This window comes from Macrosteles quadrilineatus, unplaced genomic scaffold (assembly GCF_028750875.1).
Source record: "Macrosteles quadrilineatus isolate MER2022 unplaced genomic scaffold, UCM_ALF_1.0 Scaffold_3__2_contigs__length_128488019, whole genome shotgun sequence".
Lineage (NCBI taxonomy): Eukaryota > Metazoa > Arthropoda > Insecta > Hemiptera > Cicadellidae > Macrosteles > Macrosteles quadrilineatus.
In genome coordinates, this window is record NW_026542596.1 from 86,569,520 (window position 1) to 86,588,538 (window position 19,019).

Here is a 19,019-nt window from a genome sequence, read left to right on the forward strand (position 1 = left end):
AAACGAGTCTATTTTAGTCTAACAAGTAAGACCTAATTTGTTTGAGGTAAAAGTGACCTGGCAGTTGTTTAGGTTTCACAGTTAGTTGGTTATAATTAGTCCTAGTGAGTGGCAGCTGCTGGTCTATTTTATTTTGACGTTTAACCTGTTGACTTTTTCTATGGAATTATTTTTTCATGGAGAAATTTTTCACCAAATTATTTTTTACTCATTAAAATAGACAATAGACAAATACCCAAATACAATACCCAAAATGGGTTAAATCATCGCAAATATTCCTTGCTTGGTTGCTGTGGTAGCACTCCTTAGCATTTTTTACATTAGTACATGTCGATTTCACTCCTTTGTACAGGGTGAGGCTATGAAAGCACCCCAATTTATAAATAGTACAAATTCAACAATACTAGGTGAATCCCGTCGAAATCGACGGTTACTCTTGAGGTTTTACGTAAATTCAGCTAACTGCGATGGATAGAGTGAAGTTATTAAAATCTTAGGGAGGATAAACATAATTACCGGTATGAGTAAGACGATAGTGTACCTTAAAAACGTGGTTGATGAATTCGTTGAATTCAATATTTTTTTGTTCTTTCATCGGCTTTAGGTTGCCCAAAAGGCTTTTCAGGAGTCTTACAATTGTTTCTTGTTCATGCATTTTGTTCATGTTAAAGCCTCTTTCACTGTATGGGGAAAGGAGTTCAGATAATTGGTCTGTCATCTGAGGGAAAGAGTCAATATTACTAAAATAACAGGTTCTATCTGCTTTGGGAAAATCATTCATATTGAATTTGGATTGTATAAGTGAATCACCATCTTTGGTCATAAAAATACAGAGTTTTATGAGCGGGAGGCATATTAAATCTTTTTTGTATTTGATAAAAATATCTAATTCTCCAGAAAGCGGTAACATTCTTACTTCGATCCAAGCAATTTTAATTCCTTCTCTTGCCACATCGACCCATGTATTTAATCAATCTGTACTTAGGCCTACTTGCTAATTGATTAACTTATGGGGTAGTTTTGCAATGGCCATATCAATCACATAAAGCTGTGCATGTATTTCGTGGATGGAATAAACCATAATTGTAGGAAATTTGACCACAAATCTTGAACATTTGCGGAACCAAATCCATAACCTAATCCAGCCTTGGTAACAAATTATGCATAGCTAGATGTGTACATCAAAGTAAAAACCCTGTACACATTTTTTTTAAATACCTGAATTGACATTAATTTACCTACTTCACCAAAACCATAGATGAAACATACTCCGTAGTTAGTCTATTTCAAAACTTGAACACAGCTCTCATTCTCCTCATCTATGACACAATTTTCAACCCGATTATCGAGAACTTTTATACCAATAAATGAATTTCTGGTCGTCTTTCTTGAATTCAATAATATTCTTGAACCTTACAATATGTATAAGCTAACCCGATAAGGAATAATTATATGTTCCTTTGAAACTGATATGTCGCACTAATTTCATAATTTCAAATTTTTTAAGAGCAATAAAGCATAGATTTTTTAACAACACATTTAAAACGTATCATAAATTCATCATTTTGTTGAAACTATAAAAAACTTGCCATGCAGTGGAGAATCAATTTAAAATCATAAATAATAATGTAAACATTTAATTTTGACAGTTTCAGTAAACCTTTGAATACAATTTTAATATTAACAGCTGGTTCATTAAAATAGTGTAAAATTATCCATATGGTCGTAATGTAAACAAATCTGAAGAGGCAACTTTAAAGGCTTCTGGGGCAGAGCCCCAAGGGAATTTACCTCGTTCCTCTTTTGACGGCTCATCTACAGACCAAGACCTTTCATTAGAGACCCCTACCAAGTTTCTACGCCCAGCCGTTCTCTCAAATTAGCTGTGACAAAACCCCCGTTTTCCTCCATAAGAATAACATGGGATGTGAATTCAAAGGCCACTGGGGCAGAGGCCCAAGGGAATTCTCCACGTTTCTCTTTTGATGGCTCATCTACAGACCAAGACCTTTCTTTAGACACCTCTACCGAGTTTCTACGCCCAGCCGTTCTCTCAAATTAGCTGTCACAAAGAAAAACAGTTTCAAATTAATATATAGATTCACCCCGTAGATATAAATAGCACATCAAAACGCAGCTTATCTTTAGCCATTTTAACTTAACAAAGTCATTTTTCCATTTCTTGGAAACAAAATCCTGCAAGTGACGTCCTTGTCCTACTTGGCATTTCTTTTTAGTCACTTGAAAATTCCATCAAATACTCCGCCAGCATTTCTTCAGGAATCACTTTAGTTTTTGGACAATTCTTAGCTTAGGTTCAAACAAATCTGTGGGACGACTGAAAAACATTGAACTTCAAGTAGCTTATGAGACCAACACCCCCCTCCCCCCCCCCAAAAAAAAACAGCTTCCTGGCAAAACTCTTTGGACTTCGAGTTACTGCGACTCACACTCTTTCAACATTTGCTGGTGTACAGAGTTTCGCGGCACCCACTGATTATTTTTTAGGTTGAAGCTGTTATCCTAAATAATTAACCAAGTTCCCCATTTTTTTCCAATCTGGAACAGCGCCATGTTGACCAAGGATGGAATGCGGTCCAAACAATCTCTGGGGTTTTGCACAAGAATCACTATTTAAAAATAGTAGTTTACGCAACGATTGCGTTAAGTGAGTCTTTACGACACGAGTAGAAAATTTAAGGCACGAGCCTTGGCGAGTGCCTTAAAAACTTCTACGAGTGTCGTAAAGACTATTAACGCGAGTTGCGTATACTACTTTACCTATGACCGTTTTTTAATTACTATCAATCTGGATTTAATTACTAACAATCACTACTTATAACTTTTTAGAGAGGTTATGTTTTCGTGTATTGTCATTGCCACTGAAAGTGATGCAACGACTTGTTGTATAATCAGCTGATTTCCTGTAATTACTTGTTTGTTAAACTTCGTTAAATATTACATTGCTAGCAGCATTCTTACCATCTATATATATAATACGCTAAGCCGATTTTTGTGAACAGAACTCCTCGCTCATTTTTGGGCCGATTTTGATGGTTAAAGTGTCAAAAAAATCGCTCTGATCTGTAGTTTTGCAAAGTATTTTTCGTTTTTTGATATCTTTATTAGTTTGGTCAGGATCTTCCATCAAAGTTGGGTTTTCTCACATAATATTAACATGGGGGAATCTAAATATTTAATTGGAAACTTTGTCTCCACTAATTTGAGAGAACGGCTGGGCGTAGAAACTTGGTAGAGGTGTCCAAAGAACGGTCTTGGTCTGTAGATGAGTTATCAAAAGAAAAACGAAGTAAATTCGCTTAGGGCTCTGCCCCAGACGCCTTTAAAAATCCCTCCACAGATTTGTTTACATTTTGGTCATGTGGATAATACTTTTTAATAAAACAGCTGTTAATTTTAAAATTGTGTTTTAAACAACACACATTTATTAGGAGTTACTGAATTGTCCAAAAGAAGTATTTGCAATGTTATTTTCTGATTTTAAAATTGATTTTCCTCTGTATCATTTGTGTTGCAACATAAAGTTCCATTACGAAATCAGTGGAAAATCCTTTTATCACAATAACTCCTACAATTGTTTCTTATTGAACTATCTTAGGCCTATATCTATTTTACGGGTTGGTGTCTGCCTTTTTCACACCTTTTTCACACCTTTTCCCTATATTTTATCATATTATTCTAGACAGATCATCATAGGTTCATGAGATTATTGTCATACATGCTTTCAATCATTGGAAAAATCTTCGCTTGTGTAAAACAATACAAAATAATACAAGTGCAGAAGGGCACGGTGCCCATTTGAGCCGTATCCATATTTTGTTAAATTAATAGTGGTTTACAGCAACTGGATAAAACATTTTACAATATTTATGTAGAAATTTGTGCATGATTTAGAAAGTCATTAAGCTGGAAAACTGCAATATACTGCAGACTTTTCAGAGAGGTTACTTCGATGTATCCATTAAGCTTAGTGAATACATAGATATGTATATACAAATAAGAACTTGAACTCATAGAGAGCCTTTGAATGTTATTCGACTAACGAAAAGGGTTGTGCATGTTTACTGGCGCTACTCAGCAACAAAAACCATTTAATTTATCTCTAAAATATATATTCTTAAAGTGCATTGAGCAGCAACCTAAAAAATCTATGTAACTTACCCATATTATAATATAGTTACAAAATGCTCAAACTCGCATTGTGACATTTATAATTCGGCTTATATTTCTCCAACAGAAAATTCATCTGCAGAAGAATTTTATTGTGCTCTTAGTATGTCATTCGCATTATTTGTTGCCAATGAAGCTGCACTACCATATAAATGAGGAGGCCCCTAACAGTTCAAGAATAAAAGTCAACTTCACTTCAAGTATATTCTACTACACCTAACATTCCGTAGAGAGATTATATTGCCCCAGTCAGAAAATCAGAAATCAGAAATCCTTTATTGTCCTTAAGCAAAACAATCTTGCAATAGACATGGTCACATATTATGGTGAAATAGGGTTACACAGTAACCCAGTCAGACTGGATTAATAATATTGTCACTCTATCATCGCAGTTAGCTGAAGTTACATAAAACCTCAAGAGTAACCGTCGATTTCGACGGGTTTCCCCTAGTAAATAATATTGTATCAGGTACAATTCGGCAAATATTTCATTTATTTTTGGACTTCCACCAACTTAATTAAGAATACGCGAGTATCAACATGAACAAGTCGGATCAACAATTAAATTGGTCAACTGATCAGCTGATCAGCTGATTAGTTGACGTTCGAAGCATTACAATTTTAATTCTTTTCTCTCAATACTTGAACCTCATTGGTCCGTTACCTGTGTGGATATGAAAAAAAACTATGCTGATATGAAATGAAACTATGCTGATATGAAAGTAAACATCTGTAAAGTGAAAATTTTCAATTCTAAGAACTGGACTGAAATGGCTACTTTAAAAAACGGTCGTAGGTAAAATAGTTTTCCACATCAAAATCTCAATAGTCTTAGGCATATTTTTTACTAAAATGGCATAGTTTAATTGATGTTATAAGCACAGCTGTTCATTCATTGTTGCTTTACTTATAGTGTGACAACAAAAGAAAGTCGGGGTGCTCTCACTGCCTCGTCCTGTTATAAAGTTTAAAAGTTAACGATTGAACATTAACGAGTTTACGACTTTTAGATTTAAAAAGTCTTGCACCCAATGGTTACTGAGTCACTCAATCTAGAGATAGCAGATTCATTTTTACCGAAACAAGTTTAAGATTTATTATTTATAAATAAATATTTTATAGCCATGAAAATCTGTTTTTTTGGTAATCTGATGACATTAACAGTTTTTAAAACCCAGATAAACCCTTAAACACTCAATGAGGAGTACGGGTAAATTTAGGCGAAAAATATCACTATGAAATTAAAACTTAGAGCTTTGAAACGTTGTCTAAAACTTTTTCTAATCGTGAGTGAAAATGTCTACAACATTTCTGAAGCATCACTTTGATATTGAGTTGAATTTTTTTGTAAAATATTACCAGATTAGTTGGATTAGTGTGGATATTGAGGTCGACTTCAATTCTAAGGATTGTCGTTTCATGTTGTGAAGGGTCAATTCTGGACATAATTGCAATTTTCACTGGGCTGGGAATTAATGGTGCTTTATAACAAAAGGTTAATCATATAGATAGTAGCATGGCTACAGTATGTTCCACGATAGTCTGCAGTTGAGGGAGGAGCCTATTTACCACCTGACTTCGAAGGAGCCAATGATGACCCCGCAGTGTTGCCAAATCTAATAATACCAGCTGATTTGAAAATATTGCTTAGTATATTTTATTTAGTGAAAAAATTTGTGGACGGGCGATGTTGCAACTTCAGTCTCGCTATTGGCTGCCACCAACTGCATAAACTCTCGTGGCCCCTAGTGTAGAGGATGGGTCATCCACTTTTTAATAACCTCGAGGTTTAAGTAAAATTGATTTTTAAGATAAAATGTCCTCTCCTTAAAGGATTCCCATTTATTTTACAGGAGACTGGCTTAAATTTTCTTTTGACATAAAATTATCAGTACAGTTCATTCTAGTCCTACAGCACCCATTGCTTTATTTTTGATGTAATCAATGAATTGAATACACACACAAAAATAGGACACAATAAAAATTGTTTGGTATCATTTTTCAAATATCATTATACTTAATTGGGTGAAAACTAAACTCAATTAAAATTAAAGTTATATTTTATTTACATCTATACCATTACAGAAACAAATTTTACGGACATAAAACAAATAAATGTAAATATGTACAAAAACATTGTAATACAACTGAAAATAAGGTAATAGTATAAAAATATTGTACTTAACTGACTTTTCCACTAAATAAATCACAGCGTTTCAAAGAACGTCCCAATGCACTGTCACTTCTTAAAACTACAGCACTCCTAAAGCTAGCTACTCCTTACACAATACGTTTTCTAAAAATACCACTTTTCCTAATTGCCTACACAATGTATAACACTAATTAATTGTTAAAACTACCATCAACTTGCAAAATATAACATAAGTATTAAAATAATAGATTCATAAAGACATTTAGTCGAAGTGATATGTTGTACAAAATGATTTTCCTATTTCCAAGCCCTCAAGAATCAACTTTTAACCATCCATGATTTGTTTGGATTCAAAGCATCCTGTATTTTGGTGTAAAAACCATTTATCAAAGTAAATGCCATTTAATACATCATATTGGTATACATCTTTGGACATATATTGAGTTTGGCCATTTTATACAAAGAGTGTCCTCCTGTCCTGCTTATAACCTAAATACAAGATAAAAAAAATTCTTATTAATTGGTATTTATTTTGTAAGTAGCCCATTCAAAACTTACATTCATACTCCATTAAATTTAACAATTATTTTTCCACTGCGAATAATGTACAACATACCTTTTTTTCTGAGACTTACATGCTAAATACTGAGAATGAGTTTGTGATACAAATTTTATTTTAAATTAACTGTGCTTGTAAAGCTACATGTAATTCAGTCGAGGCCGATTAAAACACATAAATACTGAACATTGACTGGTTAGTGATACAACGGCTATTACATGCTACGTGTTGCGGAGTAAGCTTTCTAATGCTGGAGCAGTTGCTGCTTGAGGGGCCACAAATTGTCGTAGTGAGCCGGAACTGTCAGCAAAGCCTCCTCGGCCGGACGGGCGACACTGCAGTTCTGCAAAATATTTTGTTATAAGTTTTCTTCAAATTTTGTAGGTACTTTGAGGAAAAAACATTTTACACAAAAATTACAACCCAAGAAAGAAGATCCTGACAGTTGGCAGCAAACTAAAAGGTCACAACAATTGATTTTATATTTCGGTACCACAAGGGAGCTTCAGAAGCAAGTGAATGCAAGTGAAGCAAGTGATTCACTTGAAGCAAGTGATTCTAGAGTGGTCATTAATCATGAAGTTACTTTGCTGTCCAGCTAAAAATTCTAGTTGGGAATTCCAATAGTATAATGTCTCTTGGTTTCTGAATATTTCATAGGTATAATGACAAGGAAGTAACTCAACTTCAAAATCAATATCAATAGCTGCACAATATTCTTAATGTTTGTTGCAATGAAATCTACGTAGAGATGTGAGCGATTCTAGCTGATATGGATAAACTATTATTAGTACTCGGTGTATTGCTTGCACTTTTGTAACATTTGGTTCAAATTCTGGAACTCTTCATTGTTACTTGAGTAATGTTACTTTTAGCGAATTTCCCTATAGGGAAGTAGCTATTACCGTAGGTGGCACGGTAAAACCTAGACCCGGGACCGATTTACTTTTTCATTTTGATGACCCCAGAGGCCAAAAACACCATTCGTTCAAATTTTTATATATGTATATATATATATATATATAGACTTATATATATATATATATATACAGGGTGTTCATTTGAAAACTTTCCATATCTGTTGTGTGCAAAGGTAAGGCTTTTAACACTTGTTTGTTCTCATTTCCCCCTAATTTGGACATGCCAAATCCAATAAAATTATTTTCAATTTCGAAAAATGCCCCAAAAGGGCCCAATTTGGGGGGTAGGGGTGCTTTTTGAGAAATTTTCAAATGTAAACATGGGTTGTGTGATACATCAATTTAAAGGTCTAATCACCCCGACTATTTTGGTGCAATAAAAATGTCATTATCTTTAACCGTATTTACAGGGTGGGTCAAAACGTTTTTCAAAAGGACTTTGAAGTTAAGTGCCGTATTACCCGAACTACTGAACGGAACAGCGCCAAATTTCTTTCCAAGCTTATTCTTGATCTACTCTTTAAGATAACTTGTAATAAGGGCATTTTCCATGTTATCTTCTAATTTTTAAAAAATATCAAATTTTAAGAATAAAAGAAAGGTGAAAACTCAAAATTCTTAAATAGCAAGGTATAACAAATTTCATACCACGTGAAAGGTCCTTTTTTAACAAACATTTTACGTATTTAAGTTTTCTTTCTATCTCTTACCGTTTAAAAATTGCAGTAGAAAAACTGAATTTTCTATGGTTAAATTATAACTAGTTTTCTAACAAAACACATTGCACTTTGCTCAACGATGTATTATGATTAATTACAAATTGATCAACTACTTTTACTTGTGTCAGTTCATCTTGGACCCTTCATCCTGTTTTTTTCTCATTGGGAACTGAGCCAGTTTCAGAAATTTCTTAACCAAATCATTTACAGCTTTATTACTTAAGGTCTTACCTGGATATTTATTGTTAAACACTTTGCAGTTATCCTGAAACACTTTTGTTCTGCCCAATAAGTAAAAATAAAGTCTATTTTTTTAAGTGTACACCATATTCGATTAGATGCTACAGAAAATAGTACTTTTTGAAATTAGTACTACCGTTGACTAGTCAATGGTACTACAGAAAGCAGCCCACATGTAGGTTGTCCTCATCAGCTATAAGACTTGTTTTTCACAAATTAAAACGTAACGACTTGTTTGTCAATCAGGGTATCAATAATTATGAATTGTTTCCTTCAGTTAATGCACCATTAAATGTGTCTAGAGACGAATTTTGGCTGTTTTATTAGAAAACTAGTTACAATATTACTATGGAAAATTCAGTTTTTCTACTGCAATTTTTAAACGGTAAGAGATAGAAAGAAAACTTAAATACGTAAAATGTTTGTTAAAAAAGGACCTTTCACGTGGTATGAAATTTGTCATACCTTGCTATTTAAGAATTTTGAGTTTTCACCTTTCTTTTATTCTTAAAATTTGATATTTTTTAAAAATTAGAAGATAACATGGAAAATGCCCTTATTACAAGTTATCTTAAAGAGTAGATCAAGAATAAGCTTGGAAAGAAATTTGGCGCTGTTCCGTTCAGTAGTTCGGGTAATACGGCACTTAACTTCAAAGTCCTTTTGAAAAACGTTTTGACCCACCCTGTAAATACGTGTGACGTAATTTTCCTGGCGGACGACAAGAGGGAAATTACGCCACCGGTAAGAAAACGAGATCCCAGGATTCGCCCTAGTCTGGTCGCGGGGAGTTTCCCAGGAGTCGATAGTGATTCGGATAGCCTAACTTTGATAGCCCTGGTTGTCAGAGCTCGAGACGAACGTTGCGGGTTACTAAACACCCTACTCGAAATCACCACTCTAGCCTCGGGCTTGTGGGGAAATAAATAATTTTGACTTGACTCTGTGGGCAAATATCTAAATGACACACTACTAGCTAACTTAACAAATCAACAAGTAAGCTAAGTAGGCACTCCGCTTACCTACGGAGTTACGTCGTCACCCTGAAACAAACAAGGTTAGTACAAGATAGGCCTAACCTAGCCTAACTCCCACAGAGTCTGAATTTACTAGACAAGAAAACGAGTTGGCTTAAGTTGTCCAAGTGAGACACGAAACGGGAGAAAAACTGAAACTCAAAATAAAACTGCTTCAAGAGCTGATACGAAAAAAGAAAAACTAAAACTTCAACTTCCCCACGTGTTCAACTTAAGCAAACTTCTGCAATAATTATCAAGCAGAAACCTGTCTGCCGGGGCCAACTTCGGGGCGTTCGGGAACTTTATAAAGGGGTTTAAGAATTTAAAAAGAAAGTCCCAGATGGATTATGAAACGTAATTGAAAATATATTTCACCAACTGCAGTACTTTACTCAAATTGTTGGTTAAGGCGTATGACTAGGTCTGCGAATCAGGCCTAGCCTTCAAGTTCAACCAAGTTTCGTACACGAAAACTGGTCAAGTAATATACAATAATCTGTAAGTTAGTTACAAAACTTACCCGATGACGAAATTATAGAAAAATATTCACTACGAACCAATACGTACGAACTTAAGCTTTCAGAGCTTGCGATACGCACTTTTACTTCCACGAATTTTCGAGAACCAACCAAAAGCGAAACAAACTTACGAAAAGCCGGGATTACGAATGACCAAAACTTCACAAAACTTCTTCTTACTTCACCTTCGTCTCCGAATCGAGACGAAAGTTAAAACGATTCCTGATTGGTCAACGAGTTACCGAAACAAAAAAAAACTGGCAGCGAAAGGCAGGCGCATGGTAGCTTTAACAGGCTTACAGCCGCGTACCGCTCAAAGGTGACCTCGCTGCTCATCTTCTCTCCCGTAGCCCGGCCTCAGACGCAGTCGAACAGCCAAACAACCAAACTGACACCAACGTCGTCTGCGGTCTTGGAATTTGAGGTTAGGTACGACGTCAGTTTAGTGTCGCGACTAGGCTTACTCAACAGCTAATGTTTAGCTGTTTAATGTTCGTGGTCTAGATCGTTATATTTTTACCCCCCTACCCATTTGACTCGTTACACCCCCTCCACACTTCGGGACGAAAAAAAAAGAAAACCGAGAAAAAGAAAAAAGCTGTTGAACTTTCCTGCAGATGACACATCAGTAGGATCGTGGGCAGGAAAAATTGACAGAAGCCGATGCCGGACCCCGTTGGTCCGGCTGCTCCAGGGTGTTGACGACGAAAAGTGGGCGAAATTAGGAATGATGTAGACTGTCTGAGGCCGAGTTGCCTCAGAGGTCTGGACGAAAACGAATCGGGGCGAAGAGTAACCAAAGGTGAAGAGTAGGCGTGGGGTTTACAAAGGTAGGGTAGTACGGCAGGCTCGGAGTCTTGGAAGCGGGGCGAAGAGCTACTCACGAGGATACGTCACCCCCAGACGAGGGTTAGCTATGGCTGCTTGTCGGCAGCTTGACGTGGCCGAAAGGACTGACGAACAACGGATCACCAGACGTCGCTGCGGTTGCGGGATCCTTGCAGACTAGTCACGTGCACAGAAAGGTTTCAAGTCTTTCACGTGAACGACGTGCACTGCAGCGGTATCCTCATCACGTACCTCGTAGAGATTAGTACCTCGACGACCGACCACAATGCAGGGGCCATGATATTTTGGTGCTAATTTCCCTACGATGGCGTCAGCAGCAGAAGACAGGACGTGGAGTCTTCTCATCACCTGTGCGCCGACTTCGTGCGTCACCTCCCTGCGACGGAGGTTATAATATGTTGATTGCCTTTCGTAGGCGGCCTTGAGGTTATTGCGTGTCTGCGCGATCAGACGCTGAAAGTCCTCCAGTCGTTTGCGATGGGTCTCACTTAACGAGGGACCTTGGGGAGTTTCGGACACCTCAAACGAAAGGCCACGGACGGCACAGGGAGGCTTCAGTTCGCGTCCAAAACACAGCATCGCAGGAGTGAATCCAGTAGAGTCGTGGACAGCTGTGTTGAGGGCGTACTGAAACTCCACCAGGTGGTTGTCCCAAGACCTATGGTTGCCTTTCACGAACTGCGCAATCATAGTCTTCACCACCCGGTTCTGCCTCTCGACTGGGTTTGACTGTGGGCTGTAGGGGGCCGTCGTCTGTAGCGTGATGCCCCACTCAGCAGCCAACTCTCGAACCAGTTTACCGACGAACTGCGTGCCGTTGTCCGTAATCAACACATCCGGAGCTCCATGTCGAAGTAGGATAGCCTTCAGCTTCGTCACCACATTCTTTGCGGTTGCAGACGCAATGGAGGCGAGTTCCGTCCATTTGCTGAAGGTATCCTGCACCACGAGCAGAAATCGCTGACCCCGTTGTGATCTAGGCAATGGGCCTACCAGGTCAGCAGACACTGCGTACCACGGTCCTTGGGGTTGTCGGAAGTACATTTTCCCAGCTGGTTTCGTTTGGGGTACTTTATAGGCCTGGCATTGGGCGCAAGACCGTACATAGGCCTTCACCTCACGACGCCAGTTAGGCCAAAAGTACTCCCCACCAACTCGGGCTAACGTCTTCTTCACCCCAAGATGTCCTGCCGTAGCCGTGTCGTGGTTTTCGTGCAGTACCACGGATACTTGGTCGCTTGGCACACACACCCTCCATGTCGTAGGTCGATCCTTCTTCGAGACAGCACGATACAGCTTACCGTCGCGAAGCTGGTATCTCGAGTATCGCCCAGGGTGTTTGCTGACCAGGTTGCGAAGGCGGTCATACCAAGCATCGTGGCTGCCCGGCGGGTTACCATCGTTGTCCACGTCGGATGATGGGTCGTCAGTCTCCTGCTGTGTAGGACCAGGAGCTTCGTGATCGATAACGTCACCCGCCGGATCATCGCCGAGTGAAGGTTCGTCACCTTCAGCATCGGTTAGGCGTCGTAACCGCAACTGTTTCCTAGCACCGCGTCTGGTTAAAACTCCGACCTCAAACGTAGGTTGATCGGGTTCACCAGACGAGCTGGGCACTTCAGGGACCGGCTGACGAGACAGGGCGTCGGCCACTCTGTTCGCTGTCCCCTTGCGGTACCTTATCTCGAAGTCGAATTGCTGCAACTCCATAACCCACCGAGCCAGGCGCCCACTAGGCTCACTGAGCTTAAGCAGCCATTTTAGGGCGACATGGTCGGTTATCGCAATGAAGTGGTAGCCTTCGAGATAAGCCTTGAATTTCCGAACAGCCCACACGAGAGCGAGACACTCCTTCTCGGTAGTTGTGTAGTTCTGTTCGGCCTCAGAGAGTAGCCTACTGGCATACGCAACGACCACTTCTCGGTCGTTTACACTCTGAGTTAACGCTGCTCCCAGGCCATAATTCGAGGCGTCGACCTGGAGCACGAAGGGTTGGCTGAAGTCGGGACAGGCGAGAATCGGGGCCGTCACCAAGGCGTGCTTCAGAGCTTCGAATGCCTTAGTTTGTTCGGGTCCCCAGAGCCACTTGGCGTTCTTCTTCAGCAAACCTCGAAGCGGAATGGTTACTGAAGCGAACTTCTCGACGAATCGCCGATACCACGACGCAAGGCCTAGAAAACTGCGAAGTCCCTTGACGTTCGTGGGTGCGGGGAAATCCTGAATGGCGCGGACCTTCTCAGGATCTGTGGCGATTCCATCTTGGCTCACGATGTGTCCCAGATACTTCAGCTCCCTACGGGCGAAGTGACACTTCTCGGGGTTTAAACGAAGGCCCGCCTCGCGTAGGCGACGAAAAACAACCCCCAGAAGTTCTAGATGTTCCTCGAAGGATGTTGACACTACCACAAGGTCATCAAGGTACGCGAAGACCTTCGGCTCCAGCTCAGGCCCGATGACTCTATCCAGAAGGCGCTGGAAGGTGGCACCGGCCGAGTGTAGGCCAAACGGCATGACCTTGAACTGAAAAAGGCCTAGGCCTGGCACAGTGAAGGCGGTCACGGGGCGACTGTCGACGGCCAATGGCACTTGCCAGTAGCCTTGCTTCAGGTCCAAGGTACTGATAAACTTGGCCTGCCTGAGCTTCTCAAGGATGGCGTTAATCCTAGGCAGAGGATAGGCGTCCTTGATCGAGGAGTCGTTCACCCTGCGCATGTCGATGCAAAAGCGGTATTTCCCAGTCGACTTCCGGATCAACACGATCGGAGAGCTCCATGGACTCTCGGATGGTTCGATTACATCATCCTTCAGCATGGCAGCTACTTCGTCGTTGATGACCGCTTGCATTGCAGGGTTACGAGGGTAGTGGCGCTGTTTGATCGGGACAGCGTTTGGTTTGAGCCGGATGACATGCTCAGTCAACGCCGTGGGTCCCACAACAGCATCGAAGAGAGGAAGTTCTTTCTCGAGAAAATTCTGGAGATGTCGTTCTTCCTTTGACGTCAGCGGTTCCAGTGTGCCCGTCGCACAAGGAAGAGTCGTGGTCGTGTCGAAAGTGCCATCGTGGTTGACGTTTATTCGTATGAGGTTAAGGTTTCGAATACACCTCATACCCAATACGACGTCCGTGGTGAGCCCAGGCACAAAATAGGCTCCGAGTAAGAGGTTTTCACCTAAGATCTGGGCCGGGATGTGGTACTTCGTCTCAATCCGACAACGTGTACCATCAGCCATCCTCAGGTCCGCCGAAGATATCTCAGGTTTTACCCCACACTCGTCGAAGTGACGAACAACCTCATCCCCGACGAGGTTTACAACTGCTCCGGTATCCAACAGAGCTTGGAATCTCTTTCCAAGGAGCAAGGTGTCGATAAAAGGTCGGATGTCGGTTGACTCAGATGATTTTCCAGCCGACACATACGAGGTGCTCACGTAATTGAGCTCGGTAGACGTCGTAGGCGGCTGCGCTGCGGGCTCAAGTGACCTCACTATGCCTGAACCCGATTCAGTGAAGGCCGTTATGTACTGGAGCCATGAGCTCCATTCTTCGGAGGTAGTGTAGCTACGGGGCGTGGGCTCAGGCGACCTCCGGCGGCCTGAGTCCGTCTGGCGTTTCCCGCGCGACAACCGCAGCTCGTAGTGGCCACTCCTACTTGTTTGCAGTAGTAACACCGCAACACCTTCGGCTGATTGCAATCTCGGAAGACATGTCCGCGTGCATCACAGTTCCAGCAGACTGGAGGGTTGCGGTTACTCGATGATCGTGATGGGCTCGTAGACGGTAGGCCTTGGCGCATATGGTTAGGGACGGTGGGCGTCGTATGCCTTGCCTGGTTACCCCCACTCCTTGCAGGGTAATCACCAGTGCGGCCGGTCTTTGGCGAGGTAGGTTGCAGTTTACGGTCAGGCTCCGAATATTCCATCACCGCAACATCGACGAAACGGTCCATTCGACGCCTGGGCGTGTAGGCAGTCTCAGGTACCAACGCTTGAGCAACTGGAGGGGGAGGGCGGAACAGCTTGCGCTCCCGTAGCAGCTCCTCGTATTCGTCGGCTCGCTCGATGAGGTCGGGTAGCGTGACAAAGTCATGACGTCGTATCATGAACTTGTACTCCGGCCTCATGTTCAAGTACACCAGGTCGATGGTTTCCTGGTTAGAGAAAGTGCCGCTCCGTCGGATCAGGGTTGTCAGGGCAATCACAAAATCTTTAAATGCCTCTGTTTCACCCTGAGTGCGCTTCCGTATCTCGTCATCCAAGTGGCGATGATAGCCAGCAGGGAAGAACTGGACCTCGAATGCCCGCCTAAAGTCGTGGAAGGAACGCCACATCATTTTGTTGTTCCTGTACCAGAGGAGAGCTTGGCCATGTAGAAGTGAAGGCAAAGCCTTCAAAACGTCCTCTGGCGACAGAGAGTAGGCCTCGCGCAGCTCCTCTAGACGCTCCAGGAACGAAACCGCATCTCGTCTGCCGTCGAAGCGCAAGTTCCACTTCCGGACCTTGTCACAGAGGGCGGACGACGTTTTAGCAACGTCCTCATGCAGGTCATGACTCCGCAGGACGTACGAAGACCGGACACCTCCATACACATCGTTCGTCCGAGACGGGACGGCGTACCGAGAGGTTAGCTGGTCCATCTCGTTAGCTGGCGGCTCAGCGTAGTCAGCATCATGTGTTCTTGGGCCCCGCCGTTCGAGGTTCAACACCTCGGCTAATGTGTGCTCCATGCTGCGCAGGTCGGCATTGGTCGATAGGCCTAGCATTTGGCGTATGCGGTCCAAACTTCGATGTATTGGGTCCTCGAAGGGGTATTCCCGAGGCAGAGACCCTTGAGCCGAGTCGAAGGTATGCTGGGCATCAGTAACGTCCTCTTGTCCGGCGAAGGACAGTTCGTGCGGTGCCGAGGTGACCGCAGCAGGTGGGCTCTGACGCTGGAATGTCGCAGGGGGTAGGCCTACGAGTCCATAGGTACCAGGTGGTCTCCAAGCAGTAGGTTGATGCGTTGACCCCGTTCGGTAGTCGAAAGGCGAAAGGCGTGGAGTAGGCTCATGCATCGAAGTCCGGGCCTGGTTATCTAACACCTGGCCAGTCATAAGCACCTCCTCCTGGGAAGTTGCGGGGGTCTGAGCACCAGCGTTGATCCGCCAGTATAGGCAAAGGCGCCTGCGAAGTTCCTCTACCGTGCCATGGGTGGGTAGGTCGAGTCGCTCCACTTCAGCGATCAACTGTAGTTTAGACAACCGGTAGATCCATCCAACGCGAGGATCTTCCGTTGGGGCGAGCGGAGCGGAGTAGCCGGTCGAGGTCATTGGTCGTGTGTACACCGTCGATGTTGTGGTAACCGTCGATGCGCAAGAGCAGGTGGGGATAACCGATGACGTAGTCACCACGGCACCAGCCGTGGTTAGAACTCCTGGCGTCGTACAAACTTCAGGGAGTGAGTTAGGCATAGCTGCAAAGTATTAGTGCACAACAAAACAAACAAATGGCAACAACAATTTACAAGGCTGAAATTGCTTAACAATTTTGAAAAATCCACAATAGGCCTATTTAAATTCAAGCCTAACGTTAAACAGCACTAATTAAGTCCAAACCAGACAACTTTAAAAAAAAAAAAATTTTTTTTTTTTTTTTTTTTTTTTTTTTAGTAGCACGAAAACTCTTCAAATCGAAGACGAAAGGACGAATAATTAGCGAATGCCTCAACAAAAGCCGGGAATACGAATGAACCGTTACACCCCCTCCACACTTCGGAACGAAAAAAAAAAAAAAAAAAAAAAAAAAAAAAAAAAAAAAAAAATTAAAGCCAAACCCTGCGTCCTGCGTCTGAGGCCGGGCTACGGGAGAGAAGATGAGCAGCGAGGTCACCTTTGAGCGGTACGCGGCTGTAAGCCTGTTAAAGCTACCATGCGCCTGCCTTTCGCTGCCAGTTTTTTTTTGTTTCGGTAACTCGTTGACCAATCAGGAATCGTTTTAACTTTCGTCTCGATTCGGAGACGAAGGTGAAGTAAGAAGAAGTTTTGTGAAGTTTTGGTCATTCGTAATCCCGGCTTTTCGTAAGTTTGTTTCGCTTTAAATTTTTGTTAAAATAGGACTAAGTCCAAACTGCTCCAAAATCCAATAATAAAAAGGCTAAAATGCAATAGGCTACTATAAAGTAAACGTTTTACCTAAAATAAATAGGCTATCACACAAATAGGCTAAAATATTTAACGCTAAACACCAATAGGCCTAGGCTAGCAATAGGCTACAATGACGAAACCAGAAAATATGTAGGCCTAAGCTACCTAATAAACTAGAAATGCTAGGCTAGAACGTTAACGTAGAATAAAAAATAACAGTAGGCCTAGGCAAACACTTGATAGGCTAGAGCGGTTAACGTAGGCTAAAATCTTACAACTCGACTTCAGCTGCTACAGCGATCTTAGCTTGAGCTCACCAAGTACTATCAGACTATCCAATCACTGGTCCCTGTTCGGGCGCCATTTATGTGACGTAATTTTCCTGGCGGACGACAAGAGGGAAATTACGCCACCGGTAAGAAAACGAGATCCCAGGATTCGCCCTAGTCTGGTCGCGGGGAGTTTCCCAGGAGTCGATAGTGATTCGGATAGCCTAACTTTGATAGCCCTGGTTGTCAGAGCTCGAGACGAACGTTGCGGGTTACTAAACACCCTACTCGAAATCACCACTCTAGCCTCGGGCTTGTGGGGAAATAAATAATTTTGACTTGACTCTGTGGGCAAATATCTAAATGACACACTACTAGCTAACTTAACAAATCAACAAGTAAGCTAAGTAGGCACTCCGCTTACCTACGGAGTTACGTCGTCACCCTGAAACAAACAAGGTTAGTACAAGATAGGCCTAACCTAGCCTAACTCCCACAGAGTCTGAATTTACTAGACAAGAAAACGAGTTGGCTTAAGTTGTCCAAGTGAGACACGAAACGGGAGAAAAACTGAAACTCAAAATAAAACTGCTTCAAGAGCTGATACGAAAAAAGAAAAACTAAAACTTCAACTTCCCCACGTGTTCAACTTAAGCAAACTTCTGCAATAATTATCAAGCAGAAACCTGTCTGCCGGGGCCAACTTCGGGGCGTTCGGGAACTTTATAAAGGGGTTTAAGAATTTAAAAAGAAAGTCCCAGATGGATTATGAAACGTAATTGAAAATATATTTCACCAACTGCAGTACTTTACTCAAATTGTTGGTTAAGGCGTATGACTAGGTCTGCGAATCAGGCCTAGCCTTCAAGTTCAACCAAGTTTCGTACACGAAAACTGGTCAAGTAATATACAATAATCTGTAAGTTAGTTACAAAACTTACCCGATGACGAAATTATAGAAAAATATTCACTACGAACCAATACGTACGAACTTAAGCTTTCAGAGCTTGCGATACGCACTTTTACTTCCACGAATTTTCGAGAACCAACCAAAAGCGAAACAAACTTACGAAAAGCCGGGATTACGAATGACCAAAACTTCACAAAACTTCTTCTTACTTCACCTTCGTCTCCGAATCGAGACGAAAGTTAAAACGATTCCTGATTGGTCAACGAGTTACCGAAACAAAAAAAAACTGGCAGCGAAAGGCAGGCGCATGGTAGCTTTAACAGGCTTACAGCCGCGTACCGCTCAAAGGTGACCTCGCTGCTCATCTTCTCTCCCGTAGCCCGGCCTCAGACGCAGTCGAACAGCCAAACAACCAAACTGACACCAACGTCGTCTGCGGTCTTGGAATTTGAGGTTAGGTACGACGTCAGTTTAGTGTCGCGACTAGGCTTACTCAACAGCTAATGTTTAGCTGTTTAATGTTCGTGGTCTAGATCGTTATATTTTTACCCCCC

At 41.9% G+C, this 19,019-nt stretch overlaps 1 protein-coding gene across 2 annotated transcripts in view; it reads right to left on the reverse strand.

The window, feature by feature from the left end:
- Positions 1 to 6,233: 6,233 nt before the first annotated feature.
- The window catches only part of LOC128988568 (6-phosphofructo-2-kinase/fructose-2,6-bisphosphatase-like), a 29,358-nt gene continuing 16,572 nt past the window's right edge, over positions 6,234 to 19,019 (reverse strand). For both annotated transcript variants that reach the window (XM_054409959.1, XM_054409961.1), the window contains exon 10: positions 6,234 to 7,245. In XM_054409959.1, the coding sequence (XP_054265934.1) occupies positions 7,147 to 7,245 (99 nt within the window). In that variant the 3' untranslated portion in view covers positions 6,234 to 7,146. The remainder of the gene's footprint in view (positions 7,246 to 19,019) is intronic.